The sequence below is a fragment of the Periophthalmus magnuspinnatus genome, chromosome 2 (genome assembly GCF_009829125.3).
Source record: "Periophthalmus magnuspinnatus isolate fPerMag1 chromosome 2, fPerMag1.2.pri, whole genome shotgun sequence".
NCBI lineage: Eukaryota > Metazoa > Chordata > Actinopteri > Gobiiformes > Gobiidae > Periophthalmus > Periophthalmus magnuspinnatus.
The window spans coordinates 17,490,248-17,515,388 of NC_047127.1; the positions used below are offsets into that span (position 1 = coordinate 17,490,248).

General features: G+C 38.6%; 1 protein-coding gene across 2 annotated transcripts in view; it reads right to left on the reverse strand.

Annotated features, from left to right (window-relative positions):
• Positions 1-25,141, reverse strand: part of nrp2a (neuropilin 2a) — a 143,189-nt gene that overhangs the window by 34,923 nt on the left and 83,125 nt on the right. For both annotated transcript variants that reach the window (XM_033980416.2, XM_055227810.1), the window contains exons 8-12: positions 17,003-17,147; positions 13,169-13,344; positions 10,917-11,096; positions 10,627-10,771; positions 939-1,019 (exon numbers count right to left, since the gene is read on the reverse strand). In XM_033980416.2, coding sequence (XP_033836307.1) covers positions 939-1,019; positions 10,627-10,771; positions 10,917-11,096; positions 13,169-13,344; positions 17,003-17,147 — 727 coding nt within the window. The remainder of the gene's footprint in view (positions 1-938; positions 1,020-10,626; positions 10,772-10,916; positions 11,097-13,168; positions 13,345-17,002; positions 17,148-25,141) is intronic.

Below are 25,141 nucleotides of genomic sequence, written 5' to 3' on the forward strand. Positions count from 1 at the left end.
GGGAGGTGTTCTGGGCATGTCCCACTGGGAGGAGGCCCCGGGGAAGACCCAGGACACGCTGGAGGGACTATGTCTCTCGGCTGGCCTGGGAACGCCTTGGGGTCCCACCGGAGGAGCTGGAGGAGGTGTCCGGGGTGGGGGAAGTCTGGGAGTCCCTGCTTAGACTGCTGCCCCCACGACCCGGCCCCGGATAAGCGGAAGAAAATGGATGGATGGATGGATGTATACAGTGGTCCCTCGTTTATCACGGAGGTTACGTTCTAAAAATAACCAGCAATAGGTGAAATCCGCAAAGTAGTCAGCTTTATTTTTTTACAATTATGATATATGTTTTAAGGCTGTAAAACCCCTCACCACACACTTTATACACTTTTCTCAGACAGGCATTAACATTTTCTCACATTTTTCTCTTGTTTAAACAGAATGCAGAACGCTTCATCGACATGTGTTGTGTGTTTTGTGTGTGTTTTGTTGGGGAGAAAACTTGCAAACATACAGCACTTCAGAGTCACACTGCGATCGAACATTTATGTAAATTTGTCTGAACGCATTCTGTACTATACAGGAGACACGGCACTGAGGAGACTGATTGACAATGGTCTACTGTCCCTAAGCCAATCAGAGCACAGAACACAAGACCGCGAAAGGTGAACGATGTTATAGTGAGGGAAAAATGTACTGGTTTTTATAGCTAAAAAATATCTCCTTCACAAGAAGGTGGCAGACCCTCAAACAGAAAATTTACACAGTGCACCTTTAATTTCTTTTAAATAGTGGTCCTTAAAGAGGAAGGTAATGTATCCATAAACATTCCCCCAAAAAATCATATATTTTATTTAAAGTATAATTAATTCAAATAGGTATTGAAATTTTTGGTCAAATAAATTAATAAAAATAATTTCACTTCCTGGTTTGTTGTTACGAAGATGGACACTCACCTGTTGTGGTCACGGGAATGCTAGTTGTCTCTGTGACCGGAGGCGGAGTAGGTGTCACTGTGTCAGCAGGAGTGGACAGTTCTGAGGAGAAAAGGTACAATTATTAGGTTAATTTAAAAATATATAAACATTTAACCCTTAAAAAAGTAAATGTATAGAGATGCAGAGATAACACATTATACACTTATTACTCGTTTAGACCTGGTTTAGACCAGGTTTAGTCCTGATTTATTGCTGGTTTAGTCCTGATTTAGTGCTGGTTTAGCCTTGGTTTAGTCCTGGTTTAGACTTGGTAAATGGTTACATTTTTATATAGCATTTTTGCACCTTCAAGACACTCAAAAGACTAGTCCTGATATACAAAATACCTAATTTAGTTCTGTTTAGTCCTGGTTTAGTCCTGGTCTAGTCCTGGTCTGGGCCCAATTTAGTCTTGCTTTAGGCTTACTTTATAGTGGACCTAATTTCACCTCATGCATACAGTACAACCCACATTAAAATAAATCTCCTTATTGCTACAGTGTTGACAGAAGGAATAAAGTATTTCTGGTTCGACACAAATACAGGAAGTGAATCTGTGAGAGTAGACATAATCCTTAGCACATTGTTCTTGGTGTTTTTAACACTGGCTAATATGCTACTGTCTGCCATGATACCGATGAGCAGTAAAAACAGATTAAAAACAAGATTAGAAAAGTAGGATAATGTTTGAACTAGTGTGATTCAAAAGATAGACAGATAGAGCTTGCCTTTTAATATGTTTTGTGTTGGTGGTTGATCAAAATCTTGAATTTCAGAAGAGAAGAGATGTGTAAATAAAATATCTGGCAATCAAGTCCTTTTTATGTCCCTATAAGGATTTTGATTGGACGAAATACTAGGAAATAGGTTGTTTAACGCTTGAAACATCCATATTATTCCAACAACAGCATATTACCTTATCGGGTAGTGCCTGTCCAAGAGTTTAACAGGTTTTTATCTACAACACATCACTTTTTATCTTCACTGTATTTTAACTATTTAAGCCATAAGACACCACATCATAATGACATCACCAAAGCTAATTCATTACTTTTGCTTCTTTGCACATAAAGTATAGTCTTAAAGCTACTTACTTACTACTACTACTACTACTGGTACTACCAATGTCACTTCAAGAACTAGTACAGCATGCTACTACTACATAACTACAACTGCTTTAACATATACTGGCTGTGACTAATACTTGTACTACTAATGCTACCTATTACTACAACAAATTTAAATTGTAATTCATTAACTTTTCATTAACCAACTACTAGTATAATAACCACTACTAATACTACTATATTTTAACCAATGCATAACTCATTTATACTAGCACAAGTAGTTCGGAAACAGTTAGATCACAGTCTATATCACTGCTCTGCGACCATCTTTATGACATCACTATAGCAATGGGTAAACAAATGCCCAACTGCCGTGAATGGAATACAGGGACTAGCTTCATTTAAAACACTGAAATAACTGATATCTGAGACATTTACAGACAGTGAACAGACTTCTCAGATTCACCAGTGAGATGTTTCAGTTGGTAGCCACGGTAACAGAACATTAAACAACTCTTCAAGGTTTTACTGGAACTACTACCACGACTACTACATACTGTAATTTTTGGACTATTGAGCACACCTGACTATAGGTCACACCAGCTAAATTTGAAAAGAAAAATACATTTTGTACATATATAAGCCACACTTGAATATAAGACACATGTTACAAATATGTTGTAACATAGGATATTTACGGAGGAAGACATGGAAGTTTTTGAGTTTTAATTTAAGACATGCTTTCTTTCAAACTGTTCGTGAAAATCGGGACCAACACGCCGTCAATACAGGATGAACATGACCTCAGATTTAGAAAATAAAACAGCACCACCACAGGCCATCTGCTTTTATTTCCTCTGAAATTGTCTTTTTACATTGACTAAGTTGTTTTCACTACCACCTCCAATGTCGCACCATCGCGCCAAACTTACGTGCAGTGGTTCTAATTCCTCCTTTGATGGTCAAGCTTATGTGCAGTGGCTCTATTTCCTTCTTTGATGGACAGACCCATTGCCTTTATCTTAAAAGCTGCATCATTGGCATTTTTTCGTGTGTGGATGAGAGTGTGTGCATGATGAGCAAAATGACAGTTTAAAATCAAAACTTGTCTGTCTCACTTTTGCATTTATTGCTAGAGAGTGCCCCCCGGTGGCCATTAGCCAGTAAAAATCTATAAATTAGCCGCACCATTGTATAGGCTGCAGGGTTCAAAGCATGGGAAAAAAGTAGCAGCTTATAGACTGAAATTTACGATAATTAAATAGTAGGCTAATTAATTCAATGTTTTAAGCAACATGTTTTGAAAGCCATTCATTCAGTGATTTCTACACATTTCTGGTGTGGTTTCTTTCTACTCTTGATTAACTTGCTGTATACATAACTGCAGCCCAATAGGAACCACACGTCAGACTATAGCCCACCCCACTCTCAGGGTCAGGGGGAGTTCCTTTGATCCATCCATCTCAGACCTCAGTCCAGACCTGGGATTGAGTCTGTGTTTGATTCCAGACTAGACCCTTATGCTTCCTCTTCCAGTCACAGTAAGACATAGTCTCCCATGGGCGCTCTGGGTGGGAACAACACTGTCTAATGTTGTTGTTGTTTTGGTAGTAGTAGCGGTATAAATAGTAGGACCTAGCAATACACAAACCAGGACTACCTTAGTAGTAATTGTAGTATAGTAGCAGTTACAGCAGTAGCAATAGTAATAGTAACAGTAGTAGTAGTAGTAGTAGTAGTATATTTTAAGACATGCTGTTTAGAGAAAGTTTAATTAAAAAAAAAAAAGTTTAGTAGCGGTTGGGGTAAATATTTTAAAGTTTAAACTGCAATATGGTTTGGTCCTGGTTTAGTCCTGGTTCAGTCCTGGTTTAGACCCATTTTAGATCAGAATATATGGGATTTAGGTCGTGTCAGTGCAACTTACTTCAACCACTGTAAGTAAATGACAGCTGTAAAAGTCATTATACTATAATATAAAATAACAACCAGGGTAAGCAGAGACTTAACCCAGTTTAAAAATAGATACTTATAAAGCCAAAATCATCACAAACCAGGATTAAACCCATAGAAAAGTCCACTATACAAGATTATTACATTATAGTTACATGAAGATAGCCCGTTTTTGATTTTCCATTTTGTGTGCCATGTCGTATGACCTCACTGGACTTCCACATCTCAAAGTTGTTCATCACAATTCTATATAATTCAAAGCGTTCATCTCCAATAAAGAAAAAATAAAATATGATTCACCCTTTCCCCAGTACACTCATCAATAGTGTCAGTGCTAACTCACAGCATATGTTAGCGATTAGCCTAGCGCGTTTGGAATGAGTTGTTGACTTTATAAATTGGCCACAAAAACAGATGGGAAAGAAAAGTTGCTTCCCTGGTTTATGTAGAAGATAGATTTGAGTTTTGATGATTAAACTCCCAGAATGCTTTGCAGTGGCCCATCTGGTCTCAATAACAGTAGAGGATTAGAACTGTGGTGTGTGCAACATGTGTCCACTGGTTTATAAGATGATAATTATATGGGTTAGAATACAAGGGAAAGTTACAAGTTACTTCAAGGTTGGAGTTTCAAAATAAAAGTCTTCTGTGGATTTTATATAAGAAATAAATAAAGACAACAACTACTACTACTATTACTACTACTACTACTGATAATATTGCTACTACTCGTCCAACTTCCAACATACTGTAACACTACTGCTGTTGCTGTTGCTTTCTGCGTGTTAGATGCCCTCCGATCTCCCTATATCCCTATGTGTCAGATGCCCTCCCAAATGTCTCCAGTTAATCTGCAGATGTTGAGGTGAGGTTGGATACTACTCCTACTACTAATTCAACCATACAACTATTACTGCTACTGCAACTACTATTGCTGTTGCCATTACTATATCCCTGTGTGTCAGATGCCCTCCCATCCCTCTATATCCCTGTGTGTCAGATGCTCTCCCATTTGAAAACAACCAATTCATTTCAATACGAAACAATTGTTTTCACTGGACACGATTACACACCCTATATATTAACATTCTGTGCAGCAATGAATCTAAAGGTTACGACTTGTCACTGCGTCTAAGTTTGACCTTTCAGTGTCACCGTAGCTAGCGCCCGGGCTAACGTGAGAAAAACATTGCATTTTTCTGTCTGTTTATGCTAGATCCAATATATGCAGTGTGCCATCGTTGCCCGCGGCAACCGTCTTGACATGTGATGGGGTTTTGACAGAGAAATTGCTCCTTTGGCGGTTTTAAATGACACATTTGTGCGTTCAGTCTGAAATGGGGTCAATGCTACGTTAGATCATGCTATTTCAAGGTCAAAATTTGCATTACAATTTGCCAAGGGCATATGTTTACATATATTTTAGCCATTAGATTGCTTATAGATGATGAACTTAAAGAGCTGTACACAATTTTTCCTGATGTATTTGAGCAAAATTTGTCTTTCTCCAGTACAGATATACATATATGCAGCTCAAAATAAGTCTGTTGTTAAACGTGTCTGCTCTGCGCTGTCTGCATTTAATTATAAAGCATTGTGGAGGCGACAGTGGCTCAGTGGTTAGAACTTTCGTCCCCCAAGCCAAAGGTCGGACGATCAAATCCCACTCGGACCAAGTTCTGTCGTAGTGTCCTTAGGCTAGACACTTCACCCACATTGCCTAGTATGAAAGTGGCATGTGCGTGAATGATTGGTGGTGGTCGGAGGGGCCGATGGCGCAGATTGGCTTGTTTCTGTCAGTCTGCCCCAGGGCAGCTGTGGCTACAATAGTAGCATACCATCGCCAAGTGTGGAAATGAATGAATAATGAGTCTAGTGTAGTGCTTTGAGAGGCTTTGACAAGCCTGTAAAGCGCATTAAAAGTGTAAGGCATTATTATTATTGTTTTATTGTCTGAGAATCAAGGAAGTGTGCTGTTGGCATGCTAGTTAGCTTTATTCTCAAGGCAAAATTGCACTCTAGTCTCTGAAAGTTGTGAAAAGTGCTTATAAACTCATCGTGGTGAAGAATTAGGACGCATAACTTTGGACCACTGCAAACTGTTCAAAATGAACTAGGTCTGTTTTTAACGTGTACAACTGTTAGCATAATTGGGATCTCTTTGCTAATACTCCACTTATAAAAACTTAAATATTTACCCAAGCTCAGTATGTTAATTCTATCTTCTTTGCATAATTCAAACCAGTCACATCTCTGTCAACACACTCTGGCCCCCAACCTCTTGCTGTATGCTAACCCTAAACGATAGCTGTATCTTTGCTCCCACGAGGCTAATATTCAAACAATAGCTGCTTGTCATTCCTATCACATCCTGGCCTGAGCTAGCATTTAGCCCTCCCCCTCTCTCCCTCGCTGCTACTCGGAGATTTACGTCAAGCTTTCTACATAATTGAAGATTTTTTTTCCCGTGTCGGACATTTTGCTGCGTCAGCATCTTGGAGTGACGGATGGGTTTAGCGAAAGGGAGGGGCTTTGTCACTAAATGTAAAATATCCATTATGGGTTTAGCCTCCTCACTGCTACAAGGCGTGCACAAAGAGCTGGGGTTGGTTTTAAGGCGTGTTTGATAAAAGATTAAAGCTGCAATACGCAATTTTTCTTATTGTGTCCAAGGAATATAGCTTTTGTTTTTTATAGCTTTGCCACGATATAGCACATATCTTGCATATCATATATTCACTGTCCCTCCTCTGTACCATATCTTAGGCCAAATCACAATTGTAAATCTCATTGTGAGCATGCCCAGATTAGGGCCATTTTAAATTCTAGTGGGGTGCCTCTGCAGTGGGTGTTGTCTTACATAATGTGGAGTGGAGCAGGTGAGTACACAGGAGAGAGAGGGAGGAAGAGAGGGACACAGGGGAGGGAGTGAGGAAGAGAGGGACACAGGAGAGAGAGGGAGGAAGAGAGGTGCACAAGATGGGAGTGAGGGGGCTAGGAAGAGAAATATAGACAGACAGATGGAGGAGGGGGAAGAGAGGGAGAGAAAAAAGGAAGGAGGGAGAGAGAGAGAGATAAAGAGAAAGAGAAAAAAATGGAAGAATAGAATGGAAGAGAGGGTGTAGTGCTTTTCATGCATAAGGTGTCCCACACTTAGAGCAGGTCCTGTGGGGAGAGCCTGGCTGGGTAATGGGTGCATGAGGTGCAGAGGGTGCAAAGGGTCCCTTGGGTGCACACAGACACATATACCACTGCCAAGGGCATATGTTTAAGCACATTACAATGCAAAGCTGCAGTTCCATTTGCCAACTATGGAGATGTGTGTGTGTGAGCTATCACCCCTCTGATCAAGGCTAGCAGTTTTAGTACTGCTTATATAAAAATGTAAACAATACTTATAGTATTTGGAGGGACTGAGAAAAAAAGATGAAAGTTAGAAGATTTGTTTTTTTCTATGTAATTTATATGCTTTGTTACATTTGATTCTTGGTTTCCTGTTTAGTCATTAAAACAAAATTTAAAGACACAATACGTAACTTTTCTAGTTGAGGGTACACCACCTAATCGTCTGAGATTGTATTGCTTTTAAGGCACACTTTATTGTCCCTGTAGGGAAATTTGTCCTCTGCATTTGGCCAAATCTTCAGTGTCTGCATCTCCTCAGGAGCAGTGAGCACCGTAGCTCCAAGATCTTGTTGCTAGTCTTGGTCAGGACTACCTCAGCGGGAGAATTTGACCTATGGTGCATGTTTTGGGTTGATGGGGGAAACCTGAGTGCCCAGAGGAAACCCAAGCCCTTCTGTTTGTAGTTTTGCATTTTCTCCCTGGGTGGATTTTCTCCAGGCACCACGGGTTCCCTCATCAACCCAAAACATGCACCATAGGTCAAATCCTCCAGCTAAGGTAGTTCTGACCAAGACTAGCTCAAGATCTGAAGATCTTATCTACATCCATGGAGAATGTCCCAAAGTGTGATTTTAACTTTCTATTTCCATGGAATCATACAGGTGACGTGCCACCTGCAGAAAGTTACATACTGTGGTTTTAAATCATTAGTTCCTTGAGTGTAGTTTTGGCTCCCCTACACTGTGGAAAAGTGTAATTTTGAATAAAATATTTATGAACTGAGAACATTGTAGTTTTGACCTTAACAGTTCCCTCTCCCACGCTATGTCACCTGGAAAATGTAAGTGAGCCACTTAGTACTCAAACAGCAGGAGTGGACTGGGTTTGGTCTGACAGAATGCCTCCCAAGGGTCGAAAAGAAAAGAGAGAGAAAGTAAAAGAGAGGAGAAAGACAGCGAGAGAGAGAGAGAGTGGACTGGTATTGGTCTAAGAGAATGCCTCCCCAGAGTCAAACAGGAGCAATGTTAATAGAAAAAAACAATATGGCCACTGACCAGATGTTGCTTTACATATGAGCTGCACCACTCAGCCACTCCTTCTATGACTCAATACAATGCCCTGGTTTCCAGCATGCTTTAAACACACCATGAAGAGACCTAAACGCAACCAACTTTTATTCACACACCCTAAACCACTAACCAGTAACAAGGAGCAAAGGACCATATATTTCAAGACCTGAAAGATTTACTGACTAGATTTGCAATGGACATTTTAAAGGTGCATTATGATGGTCATCGTTTCCATGAAGTAAGCTTTGGCCTCAGTTTAGCATTAAACATATCCATCTTTTTATTCAGTTTCTATTGCTCGGAAACACACATTCATACAGTAAGCATGCTCGCCTCTCCACAGATCTGGTGCTGTCACTTATTTGTCATAGATGAGTTTAATTACATCTCCACAGAGACAAAGAGGTTCAATTCAAAGTGCACATTTTAAACCTCATCCATTTGAGAGAAGAGTGAAATCTGAACTGCTAAACTAATCCAAGAATCCCATGCATTTCAGAACATATTTGTACAGGTCTAGTCTGCAGGGTTAGCAGCTTTTACACAGAATAAGAGCCCATGGAGACACAGGGAGGGCATCTGACACACAGGGACATTTAAGAACATGTTTGTAGAGGTCTACTCTACAGGGTTAGCAGCTTTTACACAGAATAAGACCCCATGGACACACAGGGACATTTAGCTCTCAAAGAGGACATCATATTACATAAATAATTCCAGTCCTGGTTTAAATTCTGGTCTAGTCCTGGTCTAATCCTGAAAAAGTCCTGGATTAATTCAGATTTTGGTCACTGTTTAGTCTTACTGGCATTGGTTTGCTCTGATTTAGATTTGGTTTAGTAATGGTGTAGTCCTGGTTTAGTCCTGGTCTGTCTCTGGTTTAGTCCTAGTTTAGTCCTGGTCTGGCTCTGGTTTAGTCCTGGGTTAGGCCTCATTTAGTCCTTGTTTAGTCTTTATTTGGCCCTGGTTTTGTCCTGGTTTAATCCTGGTTTTGTCTTGATTTAGTCCTGGTCTATTCCTGATTTAGTCTATCTGTCACCCATTTATGTCCTTTAGTTTGTCTTTTAGCCAATCTTGAACCAATTTATAACTAAAGAAATGGCATTTTCTTACACTTAATAACCAGTAGCATTGTTTTCACAGCTTGACGTATATTGCACAGGCCATAAATGTCGCTAGCTTCCACTACTACTGTTACCTGTCACCAACACCTTTTTTTATTATATCTCCTGTTCACCTCTCTCCCTCTATCTCTCTTTCCCCTCTCTCCTATCCCTTCCCCCTCTCTCTCTCCATCTCTCTCTCTCTCATCATTCTCCTCTCTCCCCCTTCTCTCTCCCTCTTCTCTCTCTCCTCACTCACCCCATTCTCCTCTCTCTCCTCATTCACTCTTTCTTTTTCTGCCAAGTTTTACGCTGTCAGAATTTTAATATTTATGAGGGGAGAAGGAAGTATTTCAAAGGATGCTAGAAAAATCCCCATCTTTGCTTTTTCAAGGTGGATAATTTTAGTTTTAGGAGGAAAAGTAAAGCGACACAACCATAAAACTTGTTACTATGGGATTCCTAGCTTCAGTAAAGGACACCATGAACTGAAAGACTAAAAATATGCCTTTGAAGATGTGAGAAAAAAAGAAGTTTGTCCCTTCTGAGCTCCTGCAGAATTGGCTAACTGTGGTGTATTGTGGTTGGAAATGGTAGCCCTATCATAAAATTACAGATAAACTGGTAAATACGGTAAATAAATGTATAAATTAATTAACAGGCCAAAGTTGCAATAACTAACTAGCTAGTCCATTCGGTAAAACGTCTTTACCAAACATATTTTAGATGGGGTCTCGTCATAAAATTTTGTGCAAAAAATACAATATTAAGGTATTTTCAACACATATTGTTAGTAATAGTGCTTTTATGAGATTTGAAAATGACTGATTTCTTATTACCATTTTCCCAATAGTATAAGATGCTTGTTTGTGCATAGAAAACAAACCAAGATTAAATCAGTTCTAAACCAAGACCAAAGCAAGACTACAAGAGGATTAAAAACCAAGACTACAACAGGAATACAACAGGATTAAAAAAAGGGCTAAACTAGGACTAAACTAAGACTATAACAGGACTAAACCAGGGCTACACCAGGATTAAACCAGGACTAAACCAAAATCAAACCAAGATCAAACAACACTAAAGACATTATCATAGAGGAATTATCATGAGTTATCTGTGCTCTTACCCGGAAGATCACATCCTAGGACCTCGACTCTCATTCCAATCCCAGCTGGAGACCACCGCTCTGGGTACAACCTCACATACTGAGCCACCACTTCCTCAAAGTGTCGGAGCTCAGGGGTGTCGTAGTGCAGGTTCCCTTCAAAAATCTGCAGACAAAAACACAAATATGAGGGACTTGATTTCAAAAATGTGTTAAAAAATTATATCTTGAGTTTATATATATATATTTACAAATATTGAAGAGTGAATAAATCTTACATTGTCAAAGATATCTGTTAGAGGTTAGTTTACCTTGGGCATGCTAGTCTTGCTGTCAGTGACAAAGTTCCAGTCTTTTCCGGTGACACTGTAGGCCACTTTATATTTACGGACGAAAGCGCGATTCTCTCCAGTGGCTCCACTCTCTGCGTCTGTTCCTCTGGCTCCCTGAGTGATCACCCCACGTACGGTTTTAGGAATGCCCAAGTCCACCTAAAGAATGGAAAATATAAGAGAAAATACTGTCATTTGTTTAAATGAAAGTAAAAAGTACAGAGCATCTACAAAATTGCAGTGCTTGTGAGGGTTCCCACTCTGCAGTGGCCATTATCTACTAGAGGTAGATACATAGGACTTTGGTTAGTCCTGGTTTAGACATGGTTGAGTCCTGGTTGAGTCCCAGCTGAGTCCTGGTTGAGTACTGGGTTAGTCCCACTTCAGATATGGTTAAAAAATTGTTTAGTTGTGGTTTAGTCTTATCTTAGTCCTTGATTTGAGCAGAGTTTGAGCAGAGTTAGATCTGCTTTAGTCCTGGTTTAGTTCCTGTTTGGTTCTGGTTTAGTTCCAGTTTCCTGGTTTAGTTCCAGTTTACTACTGTTTTAGTCCTAGTTGATGCTGGACACATTTTCAGGCATTTGACACATAGAGATATAGGAGCATGGGAGGGCATCTGACACACAGGGATACAGGACGTTGGAGGGGTATCCGCCACATTACAGGGTTATACATTGCCTGGCCAAAAAAAAAGTCACCATAGGTTGGGGTTGCTGCAGTTGGTCAGGTCTAGGTTCAGCAACAGTCTGTGCTCAAAGAATGAGGTCAGCTGACTACCTGAATATACTGAATGACTAGGTTTTTCCATCAATTGATTTTTTCTTCCCTGATGGCACGGGCATGTTCGAAGATGACAATGCCAGGATCCATCGGGCTCAAAATTTCAAAGAGTGGTTCAGACATCATTTTCACACATCTTGGTGAATTAATGCAACATTGGATGGAAATACATTGCAGAAGCTGCCCTGGGGCAGACTGACAGAAGAGAGGCTGCCAATCTGCACCATCGGCCCCTGCAACCACCACCTATCATTCACACGCACCACTTTCATACTAGGCAATGTGGGTGACACAACGACGTCCGAGCGGGGCGTCCTCCGACCTTCGGGTTGGGGGACCAACACTCTAACCACTGAGCCACTGTCGCCCCATATATATATATATATATATATATAATATATATATATATATATATATATATATATATATATATATATATATATATATATATATATATATATATATATATATATATATATATATACACATACATACATATACATACATATGTAGTGAGGCAAGTAAGTATTTGAACAGCCAGTGATTTTGCAAGTTCTTCCACTTAAAAATCATGAAGGGGTGTGTATATATATATATATATATATATATATATATATATATATATATATATATATATATATATATATATATATATATATATATATATATATATATATATATATATATATATATATATATATATATATATATATACACACAATATGCAAGTGCACTTAGAAATCATGAAGGGGTCTGAAATTTTCATCTCAGGTCAGGGGTTTCAGATTCGCGGCCGCGGGCCAATTGAGGCCTGGGGGCGCGGAGTTTGTGGCCCCCAAATTAATATAAAAGGTTAATGAACAAACCAATCACGGTGGGGTATATGGCTCTGGGGGCGGGACATTGGGCCTGATGCAGAGAAATATTTCTCAATGAGTGAAAGTTACAGAAGCGTTGTCATGTAGTGTTTTCTTCCGTGTCTGACTGGTGCCTCGTTTCTATTGGACACACGCGGACATTTGTCCCAACGCTACGTTCATTTCAAAAAAAGTTTTTTTTTTAAAGTTGCTGCCGAGCGGGACATTATACGTATATAAATGTGTATAACTGTACAAATATATTTATAGACACACATGAATGGGACTTAGAGAGTTAATATGAGGTTTCTCTCTCTCTCTCTGACAATATAAATCAAAGTGATACAGCGTGATAAAAGAAAAGTAAAGAGCTCAGTGCAGTGTGATGTGTCTGCAGTCGGTAACAGTCCCCGGTAACCTGGACCTAAGATGAAAATTTAACCATGCACCTAACCATGCACCTAAGATTAAAATTTCCTACCTCTCCATGATTTCTAAGTAGGAGAACTTGCAAAATCAATACTTATTTGCCTCATTGTATATATACATAGTGTCATGGGAGGGCATCTGATACATTAGCATTAGCCTCAATACCTGTAGCCACTCCTCTCCTGCAATGGGCTGCACTGATGCGGGGAACCACCCAGAACGGCTAGCCACGAGGCGGGTGGTGCCAGGGCTCCAGACCATGTCCCTGGACGAGGAGGCTGAGATTTGGGCATCAGGAAGGAGGCCGGAGAGCATTCCCTGGAGCTCGGAGCATGGGGCATCTGGAGAGAGGAGAGAACGGAAGCTCGAATTCAATTAGGGTTGCAAGATTAATCAAATTCACAAAAGCTGCAAACTAATTCCCAGTCTTATTCTGCATAAAAACTGCTAACCTTATAGTGTAGTTTAGATCTGTACAAACATGTTCTGAAATGTGAATCTTGTATTAGTTAGATTTCAGTCTTATTGTTAATTATCCTGGACGTGTTTAAAACTTTTAACACCATCTTATTTTTAAAACATAAATCACAAATCTAATTACAAACGCAATGTTGTTCAGTGTTCATGTTTGCCATCAATTGCATAAAGGCACCATACCTTTAATATAAAAAGACACATTTAGGTCGTATTCACACTAGCACTGGTTAGTATGCTTTAATCGAACTCTAGTTCTTTTGGCCACAAAGTCCGGTTCATTTGGTCAGGTGTGAATGCGCAATCGAACTCTGATACGGTCCAAAAAAGCGAACTCTGGTCCGCCAAAAAACCTAGGTCTCGGTCCGGTTGAAGTGAACTCTGGTACGGTTCGAATGCATATGTGAACGCCAAGCGGACCACAGGCCGCTCCAAAGACAGGAAGCAGATTACATGCAGAGCATTCTGGGTAAATAAAACCAAAACAAACACGGGTGCAAAGCTAGCGGAGCAGAGAAATGGCTCGTGGTCAGACGTGGAGTGAAGAGGAGGTAAAAGCCCTTATAGAAATATGGTCTGACGAAAATATATGTCAGTTACATTTCCCTGCGGAAAAGAAGTTGCGTTGTATTGACCAATAGACGAGCAGCGTTTCTTCTTCATGGTTTTTTGTCTTGTTTCCTTCCATGGTTTTTGGTACAGTGCCACCACATGTGAAGGATTAGACAAGCTTCTCAAAAGGTGTGGTTCGTTTGACAAAAAGCAGTGTGAAAGCAAACCGCTCCAGTTGAAAATGTTAACAATGTTTCAATTTTGGTCCCGAATCGAACCGAGTCTACTGGACTATTAGGTGTGAAAACGATCTTAGTATCAAAGCAGTACCACAGGGCTCTATAATGGGACCATTCATGTTGGTACAGAAATTGGAAAATGTATAGGAAAGATAATGCATTTAGTATCATTTAGGATGAAGCGGTCCATTTGAAAATTCTGATTTAGAACTGGTTTAATCCTACTTTAATCCTGGTTTAGTCCTGGTTTAGTCCTGGTTTAGTCTTGGTTTAATCCTGGTTTAATCCTGGTTTAATCCTGGTTTAGTCTTTGTTTAGTCCTGGTTTAGTCCTGGTTTAGTCCTGGTTTAATCCTGGTTTAGTCCTGGTTTAGTCCTGATTTAGTCCTGGTTTAGTTCAAACGTGGTCCTATTTTGTGGCTCATACAGGAATTGGTTTGCCCTAATTTGGGTTGGATTTAATCCTAGTTTATTCCTGGTTTAGTCCTGGTTTATGTGAGATCTGATTCCATCTCATTTAGTTCTAGCATTGATGCAATGACTTGGTGTAGACCTGGTTTAGTATTCGCTTAGTCCTGATTTAGTCCTGTGAGTTGGTTCTGAGTTTACTGGTTACTTTCACTCAGAATGCACTCATATATAACACTTTATTCAGTGGGTTAGAAAGTCTTAAGGTGTCTGTGCTTTTTAAGTGAGAAATTTGGAACACTGCAAACAGTTTACATTTATCCAATTCTGTTTTTCACATTTTTTAAGACAATAAAAAACAGGTACAGCTCCTTTAATATCCTCATTATGGTGTAGACGTTTAAGGTGTTTGCTGCAAGAATAAAACTGGAAAAGAAAATGGGTCCGTTTGTAACACGAGTGGGTGGAACAAAGTTAGCAGCAGAAGCTCTCCAACTCAAGTGCAGAATGAGTGGGTCTTTAAGATGTAAGTGCACCACTAGAGCCTATACAAAGGAATGCTATACCGTCAGATTAGACATGTCATTAATGTTAAAATATGGCTGTGTAAAGATAATTGCACATGAAATAAGAAAGTCTTGTTTTGACAGATTTGTTGCCATATTAAAGTTGTACTATGTATTTTTTCTAGTGGAGAGTCTGCCACCTGCTTGTCTTGGACTTGTTACTGCTTTGCCTTAAATGTTCCAAAATAAAACACATAGCATCTTGCAGCTGATCAAACAAACCTCGAAAAATATGCATTCTTACTGTGAGTGGGCTCGCCTCTCCACAGATCTGATCTGTAGCTTCGCCTGGTATTGTCACCTTCTTGTCTCCATGGAGACAGACAAGTTAAATGTCATACTGTGGAATATTCCAGGCAAAGCAATCGCATCTCCATAAAGACAATCGGGTGCCAGAGCCTCCATCAGAAAAGTTCCGAGTGCACCTTTAAATTTATTTACACATGCTCTATTCTCACTTCACTTGACAGGCACTTAAATTGGTTTGAAAAAACAAACAAACAAACAAAAAATATATATTAAGATTTGATTTATTTATTTATTTATTTATTTATCATGACCCAGAAACTAAATGAACTGAAATTAGTCTCCAAACTTAAATCAGTTTACTACATAATTCCATATATATTACATCACATACATACATGATATCTTTCATGTGTATAAAATGTAGAAAGTAGTAAACATAAAGAAAGAAACACTGAGAGGGTGTGTCCAAACTTTTGACTGGCAGCATAGACAACTCACTCCATTCACACACATGTATGTAATCTTGTTCTGGGTCTATTTTTAGCATAGATCTGAAAACCCTCCAATGAAACATTCAAGTCCCCCTCCTCCTGTCACTCACACACACACATTTCCATATGTTGTGCGGACATTGCACTGACTTCCATTCACTTCCTTGAGTCTGATCATAACCTTAAACATAGTCACTACTCGCCTAAACTTAACCTAAACCCTAATCTTAACCTATTTTAACCCATATCTGAACTTTAACACTTGTTGTTGATCAAATAATACAGAAATTACGTCATAGGGACCTGACCCCAAAAAATACTCGCACACACTGCTGCATATATACATTATTTACACCTCCAGTTTGTGACATAACGACATGAAAGTTTGATCTGCAAACTCTTAAACCGTCAGCACTACTAAATGTCTTCTGCAATCCCTATGTGCAGGCTTTTTCTATAGTTTTTTTTCTCCTCCTGTAGAATCAACAGCCTGGTGTTATCTCCTCTTGTGTTACTCTGAAAAGTAAAGTGTAAGAAGCTATTCGCTGATAAGACTGATTTGCCTGTACATTTAAAAGGCGCTTGGATGAGAACCATGAGGAAACAAATACCAGAGACAACCCAAAAATATATCAAGTTATTCTTTGTTTTTATTAAGGACAATAGATGGAACCAGATGGAACTAAACTGTAATGTTGTTCATTAAACAACAGTATGTAACTTCTTGAAGGTTGCACGTCACCCGCTTAATTACATGTTAAAACCATACTTCGAAATATCCTCCAATGAAAAATTATAGTCAATTGACAACATTTCCATGGAAACAAGTAGGAAGAGGCCCTCTTCCAGGCCAAATATAAGTGAGGTTTGTTGAGATGCAGTGCAATAAAAACAACTAAAATGAAAAACAAAATAAAAAAAATTTATGCATTTATATGACTATTTTTGTGGCTAAAAAGTTCCATACGGTGATTTTAATTTATACTGTCCAAATTAAATAAAATAACAGATAAGTCTTTACCTGTGATTTGGCATCCGTACAGCTCAAAGCGCAGTGCTATCCCGTTCTTCCAGGCCAGAGGTCTGATCCGTACAAAGCGTGCTAAGACAGGCTGAGGCACTCTGTTCAGCACCACCTCTGCTGGGTCTGTGTTAGCATGGAATGTCTGCAGAGAGAAAGCACATCAAGGACACATGTTAGAAGTATCAAAAATCAGATACTAATCGATACTAAAATTAGTATTGAAACTAAATACTAACTTTAGCAGGTATCGATACTAAATATGTCACATTCACAGGACAGAAATTAACCTTTCCCGAATAGCTTTAGAATGATCTTGAGCTGTATCAAAATAAGATCACTATAAGGCCACACAGACGATTTAATGTCGAAAATTACATTCTATTGTCTAAATAAGTTTTTTTTTAATATCATCCAGGTATCGGAACTCCATAAGATTTTGCTATCTGAAGATTTAAATAAGCCTGGATCATTTTGTGGAAGAGCCCTGTGATGTAGAAGTTGTTAAAACATTACATCACATTTTCATTATTCAATTTCAGGAACAAAAATATGTAGTCCAATGCCTTCCTTTATATCCTCACTATATAGATATCCAAGGCTGCATTTTCTTATCGAACTCTCAATGACACTTTTTCTCTCTCTGCCTCTCCTTCTATGTCCCCCTCTTTCTCTCTCTCTCCCTTTCATCCTGACCCCCATCTCTCTCGGCCTCTCTCTGTCCTCTCTCCTTTCTTTTCTATGTATCTGTTTCTCTCTCATTTCCTCTCTTCCCCCTCACACTCTCCTTCCCTTTCGTTTTCCCCCCTTTTCCTCTCTCTTTCCCCCACCCGCTGTGCTCATCTCGCTCTGCTTCACCCTCTGGACAACCCACATACAACCCAAACATGGATCAGGTGTCTCTGGCCCAGCTGTCTCCATGTTTTAGGGTCAAGAGTTTAGAGCAGATATCCTAAGTGCTGGATAGAAGAATGCCAACAAGAGATGCTAACGGGGAGGTTAGCATTAGCAGGCTAGTAGGAAGCAGCAGGACACGCGACACGACATGATTGGCTCATCCATCATTTGAAACAGGAAGTAACTCCAGGTGGCCAGGATGTAGGGCACATTCACTTGTGTAGGAACATTATATGGGAAAGACAGACCACACAAGAAAGCAGTCATATTATACTGAAGGGTCAACATTTTTGCCCCTAATTAAATTACAGAAAAAATTAAAAATAAATATACTTTTTTTAATATTAACTAATCTTGTTTTGAGTAACATTTTAGGTGTAGATTTAGTTAGTAATTAGATTTGTATGTATTTATTTAGTCAGTTAGTAACTAGTGGAGTAAGATTTATTACTTACATTTTTTTGCAAAAGGAAAACTTTGAATGCCATTGGTAGATAAGAGTTTGTGTTTCAATTATAAAAACTTGCTATAATACTGAAATGATCAATAATGATGCTAACTCTCTTATATTTAAGATAGACAGGACAACATCACAAAATGTTATGATGTTTTATATATAATTATCTCTATAAACAAGTGAAAGATTTTTGAGAACACAGTGAAGCTTTGTACACACATACAATTTGTGTTTTGTCAGTAAATTTCATGTATTTTAAAATCAAATCCAGTGGAATCCCTTTTTTCAATAGACTTAAATTGCATATTTCCAATACTAAAATAATATTAAAATAACAAATGGCTAAAATGTGTTGCTACCATTTTTTTTATTTTTTTATTTTAACTGTGCAAAAAGTATAATTATTATATAGGAAATCCCGGACAAAATCTCTACAATGTGACTGTATCTGGCCCCAACATGTGGTGAACAATGCTGCAATATTTACCACCTCCAAACATGAGAAGGTAAACAAAATGCGTTATCAGAACGAAATCCTTTTCTTCAATAGTTGGACCAAAAATTCCACATGTTTGCGGGCTGCCAAGTGGGCTTATGGAACTACCTACAAATATTTGTACATTAACAATAATGGATGGAAGCCCACATAGTCCAAAATTCAGCTCAAACTTTTGGAACCCGCCTATCGTATGTCCACCATCTGGATGCTTTGATCATTTAGGGACCTCAACCCAAAACAGGATGTAACCTGACCACCCGGGTTAGGATTAAACTTTGACCCGTTTTGTCCCACTCAGGCACCCATAACAGGGGATAAAGAAGGGAGTGGTCCAACACGGAGAGGCCATTCTGATCCTTCGACTGTGACAAAAAATGCAAATTAGTTGGGTATACTATCAAAATGTGAGTTAAGTCCTAGTTTAGTTCCTTTGTTAGTAGTTGTTCAGATATGGACTTAAGCATGGATTGTGCCGTCCTGGTTTAGTCCTGGTTTAGTCCTGGTTTAGTCCTGGTTTAGTCCTGGTTTAGTCGTAGTTTATACCTTGTTTAGACAATGTTTACACTATCTTTAGACCATGTTTACACAATGTTTAGACCATGTTTACACCTGGTTGAGTCCTGGTTTAGTCCTGGTTTACTCCTGGTTTAGTCGTAGTTTATACCTTGTTTAGACAATGTTTACACTATCTTTAGACCATGTTTACACAATGTTTAGACCATGTTTACACCTGGTTGAGTCCTAACTCCCAGAGGAGTCTCAGTTGAGTCTCAGTTGAGTCTCGGTTGTGTCCCGGTTGAGTCCAGGTTGAGTCCAGGTTGAGTCCCGGTTGAGTCCCGGTTGAGTCCTGGTTGAGTTACGGTTGAGTCCCGGTTGAGTTCCTGTTGAGTCCTGGTTGAGTTCCGGTTGAGTCCCGGTTGAGTCCCTGGTTTAGTTTTTCACGTTTTTTTGGACATTTTGAATTGACACATAACCCTGAATTGTAGATTGCAAAGTTTTCCATTTTTTCTTAATTTTAATCATTTGTGCATAATATTCTTACTGTCTAAAACATTTATAGAAAAAATACATTTGTTTTGCAAAGTTATAAATGCACACCTGATAAATAACACAAAGGTTAGAATTCCACTTGAAATGCATTACTCTTGTATCAATACACCATTTCCCATTTTTGTTTACATCAAAAGTACTATATGTATTGGTATTTCTAATGTGCTTTTAACTCAAAATCTGTTTACATCACACTTTATGAATCAATATGGCGGCACCACCCTTTTTTTCCACTTGTCCCAAATCTCCCAAAATGTGCTTTCAAGTCAATAATAGCTGGATCTAAGCATATAATGACAGAGTAGTGGAACTTTCTAGCGGTACAGTCCTGGTTTATCATTACGGAAGGCTTCCTCTGGGCTTGTTTACGCTAGCTTTTATGTAGCCACCTCCTGCTTCCTGTCTAAATCCCCCTTTGGAAGTTTGAAGTGCTATCTCTCCGCCTCCGCTAACTCCACTAAAGTCTTTTATTCTAGATTAACCTAACCACAAGCTCAGATAAGCAGAGCAGGGCTGCTCAGTGTCACTCATGGACTTTATCTTACGATAGATAGCAGACACCTGGTTTTTTGGTTCTTTTGCCGATGTAGTTCCAAATAGTTTTGGTCCTCGTTTAGTCCTGTTCAAGTCCTGGTTTAGTCCTGGTTTAGTCCTATGTTTACTTCTAGGTTTAGTCCTGATTTGGTTCTGGTTTAGTCTAGTCTTAGTTTATTCCTGGTTTCATACTGGCGAATCACAGTTCAGACATGATTTAGTCCAGTTTTAACCCGGTCCTTTTCTAGTACTGTTTTAGTCCATTCTCAGTCCTGGTTTAGTCCCAGTTTAGTCCAAGTTCTGCAATGGTAAATCCAACCTAGTCCTTTTCTAGCCCGGTTTAGTCCTTCTTTCAGCACTTTCTTTAATCCTGGTTAAATCCCGTTTTAGTCCTGGTTAATTTGTGTTTTTTCCTCCAGATTCCTAAAACCACAAGCCCAGATAAGCAGAGAGTATCTTTGTAAGCAGAGCGTGATCTGTAAAGTATCAGTCTATGTAGTTTCTCTCTGTGACACAGGCCTGACTCAAAATGAAACTTTTATACAACGGGCTCCCTACACGGATTGTCTTTTACTACAACATCGCGCTAACGTCTGCAAGGGAGAGCGGATGTATGTTTTAGACAAGAGATAAAAATAACAACATAAATTATTTAGAATTTAAAGGGTCTATAATGCAACATTTTCTGATCTATGTTACAATGTTGTTTCCTCATCACAAACAGACCTGGAGTTGTGTTTTGTTTCATTCACACACGTTTAACACACAAACTCTGCATATTGAGAGTTCTTCTCTCAAACAGAAAACACTCTGTTCCATCTTGTCATGTCATGTGGTAATACAGGACGTGCTCCACTGTGTTTTTACATAGTTGAGCACTAAAACCATTTGCATGATTTCATCTCTGGAATTGCCAATCTCTACTGAACTAATGGTAAATGGAGCTGTTAACGTGAAAACAACAGCTTCATGCCTGGAAAGTTCCACAGGTATTTTTGAGCAACATAATATTTGCAATTAAATAAATTCCAAATAGATAACTTGAATGCCGTACTGTGGAACCTGCCTATCCATGGAAAAAACAGATAGCAAACCTTTCTGCAGAAAAGTTATACAGTGCACCTTTAACTGAAAATGTCAGCAAGTTCAATATTGTCAGCAAACTCAATATTCACCAAGTTTTGAAGATACTTTCAAAAAGTGCATATTAAATTAAAAGTGCATATTAAATTAAACATAAATTATTATTTATTTATACAATCATTTTTATTGTTTTCAAATTTCATAGGTCTTTGAATGCATGTACAAAATGTTGTTGCACCCTGCTCTAATTTAGAGGTAGGCCTAATGGAGGCTGCCTTAACAAGTGTATTCTCAGTGCGTTTGCTATAATACAGTACATTTCAGTGTTCTAATTTTGCAGATTTAGGTGTAAAATTGACACAATTTGGCCAAAACCTTCAACATAAAAAACACTCTGCATACTGACAACTTTTTTCAAAATGCCCATCTGTTTCCAATGCTGTTCCCATTCCCTACTGTTATGATTCTCCTTGTCGTCCAAATGTGTGGGATGCCTTTAGGTTTTAGCATTAGCTGCTGCACATAGCCTAGCACGTGTGTGTGCTAGCTGGTGTAGGTGTTTATGTAGCCCCTATGCACTATTTAGCCCCTATGATAAACAAATGCTATCTATCTGTAAACATGGGACAGATAAAGCCAAGACGTCTTATCTCTCACACTCTTATTTGGTTGTACTAGCACTGAAGTCAATCAATGTGTATATCAAGTTCAAATATAAAATTTTCAATTCAAATAGCCTATGCTATGCGAGTATAAGGGTCAGTTAAATAAAATAAATTATGCAGGCGCTACGAGAATAAAGTCGTAGTGCTACAAGAATAAAGTCATAGCATTTTGACATTAAAGCCATAATATTACGAGAACAAAGATGTAATTTTATGAGAATATAGGCTGCTGTGCGTGAATGAGTGACCAGTGCATTATGAAGAATTTGGAGCATTTTGTTCAGATATAGCAATTTCTTCCAAATCTGTATGGTTCCTTCGATTAAACAAACTCAAATGCTTGCAGTGTCACTTCAAAGTACTTACACTGATGATAGTGTGGTGATGGTGGGCTAAAAGACACAGTATTTCATCGTGTGTAAACCCCAGTTGAAAGTTTATCTGAACAAAATGCTCCAAATTACGCATAACGCATTGGTCACTCATTCACACACAGCAGCCTATAGTCTCATAAAAATACAACATTATTCTCGTAATATTACGACTTTATTCTCATAATATTACAACTTTTTTCTCGTAATATTACGACTTTATTCTGATAATATTACGACTTTTTTCTCGTAATATTATGACTTTTTTCTCATAATATTACGTCTTTTTTCTCGTGATATTATGACTTTTTTCTCGTAATAGTATGACTTTTTCTGGCTTCGACTTTATTCTCGTAAAATTATGACTTTAATAATAACCGCATAATTTATTTTATTTAAGTGATCCTTATACTCCGTCGTAATGCTAAAAATATATAAATTGAAAATATTTATCGGAACTTTGATGTAGTACTTTTTGTTTTGTTTTGATTTGTTATGTTATTTCAACATAGTCCTGGTTTAATCCTGGTTAGGTCCGTGTTTAGCTCTGGTTTAGCCCTGGTTTAGTCCGGGTTAGGTCTGGGTAAGGTCTGGGTTTAGCCCTGGTTTAGTTCTGGTTTAGTCCTGGTTTAGTTCGGGTTAGGTCTGGGTTAGGTCTGGGTTTAGCCCTGGTTTAGTATTTGCTCACTCCTTGTTTACTCCTTGCTTATAAATTTTTCACTGATTCAGTTTATATTTTAATTATTTACATTTATTTACACTTCCATGGATCAGGTAGTCCGACTAAAATGGTTTTGGTTTGAAATAGTCCATGTTTTTGTTGCACTGAGGTTAAATTTGAGGAATGCCATTGGAAAAAAGACAAAACATCAAATTGTCCAAAATGGCCCTGCTTCAATTTTCCGTCTCTGTTGGAAAAAGAAAAACTTGCTCCTTTGCTCTCTTCTTCCTGTCTGCTGTTGTCCACATACCTGAGAAAGTACTTCCGGGTCAAAAGGTCAAGCACCTGGAGAAGCAAATGGCTGTTCATTGGCCACTTTCTTTTCATCCCTTACTTTTTCACCAATAAGGAATGCCAACTTCCCCAGCATGGTATTTTAAGCTATAAAGAGTTTCCTGTTGGTTTTAATAGTGTTATATTAAAACCTTGACATAGCTTAAAACCAAACAAAACAACAGAGATGTGAATTACTTCAAAACTGTACATAAATATTGCTTTGTCAAATAAAAAAATAAAAAATGAACTGGAATACATGCTAAATACTAAAAGCAAGATATGAAAGTTACATTATATTAACAGTAAAAAAAAAACAACACTTGACCCTAATCTGCCTGGCGACATCACACAGACTCCGCCCCTTCCCGTGTCATAATATTCAATAATTCAGGTTTTCATGTTGTGTCTCCCACTGTGAATTATCATTAAAAAATAAACACTTCCACTAGACTGCCCACTCTGTCCCCCCCACCCCACCCCACCCACCCCACTTTCCTCTCTCTTCCCCATTTCTCCAAACTTATTTCTCTCGTCTCTCTCTCCCCACTCCTTGTCCTTCTCTCTCTTCTTGCTCTCTCAATGTTTCCCTCCTCTATCCCTTTCGTCTCTCGCTCCTTACCCCTCTCCCTCCCTCTCTTGCTCCCTTCTCCCTCTGTGGTCTCCTGTCTACTCGGATTCAGCTCTCCGTACGGGACTGTCCAGACTCAAAGTGGACTAAGGAGGTACACAGTCCTGGAGCTTTTACTTTTTCATGAGCTCTGAGGAGAATCAGGTAGGGTCTGCTGGAGTAAACACTGACCAGAGGAGTACTACTCTGGTCCTAGTAGTAGTAGTAGGAATAGTAGGAATAGTAGTAGTAGTAGTAGTAGTAGTAGTAGTGGTGGTAGTAGTAGTAGTAGTAGTAGTAGTAGTAGTAGTAGTAGTAGTAGTAGTGGTAGTGGTATTAGTAGTGGTATAATAGTAGTGGAATAGTAGTAGGAATAGTAGTAGTAGAATAGCAGTAATAGGAATAGTAATAGTAGTAGTAGTAGTAGTAGTAGTAGTAGTAGTAGTAGTAGTAGTAGTAGTAGTAGTAGTAGAAATTTTAGTAGTGGAATAGTACTAGTAGTAGGAATAGAAGTAGTAGTGGTATTGTAGTAGTGGAATAGTAGTAGTATGAATAGTAGTAGTAGTAGTAGTAGTAGAAATAGTAGTAGCTGTAATAGTAGTAGTAATAGTATAGTAGTAGTGGAATAGTAGTAGTAGTAGGAATAGTAGTAGTAACACTAGGAATAGTAGTAGAAATAGTCGTAGTAGGATTAGTAGTAATAGTATCATAGTAGTGGAATACTAGTAGTACTAGTAGGAATAGTAGGAGTGGGAATAGTAAAAGTAATAGTATAGTAGTAGTATTAGGAATAGTAGTAGAAAGAGTAGTAGTAGGAATAGCAGTAGTAGTATAGTAGTAGTAGTAGGAATAGTAATAGAATTAGTAGCCCTATTAGTCGCCCTTCGAGACAACTGTTGTTGTGATTTTGGGCGTTACAAAAATAAATGAATTGAATTGAATAGTAGTAGTAGGAATACTAGTATAAACAGTAGTAGTG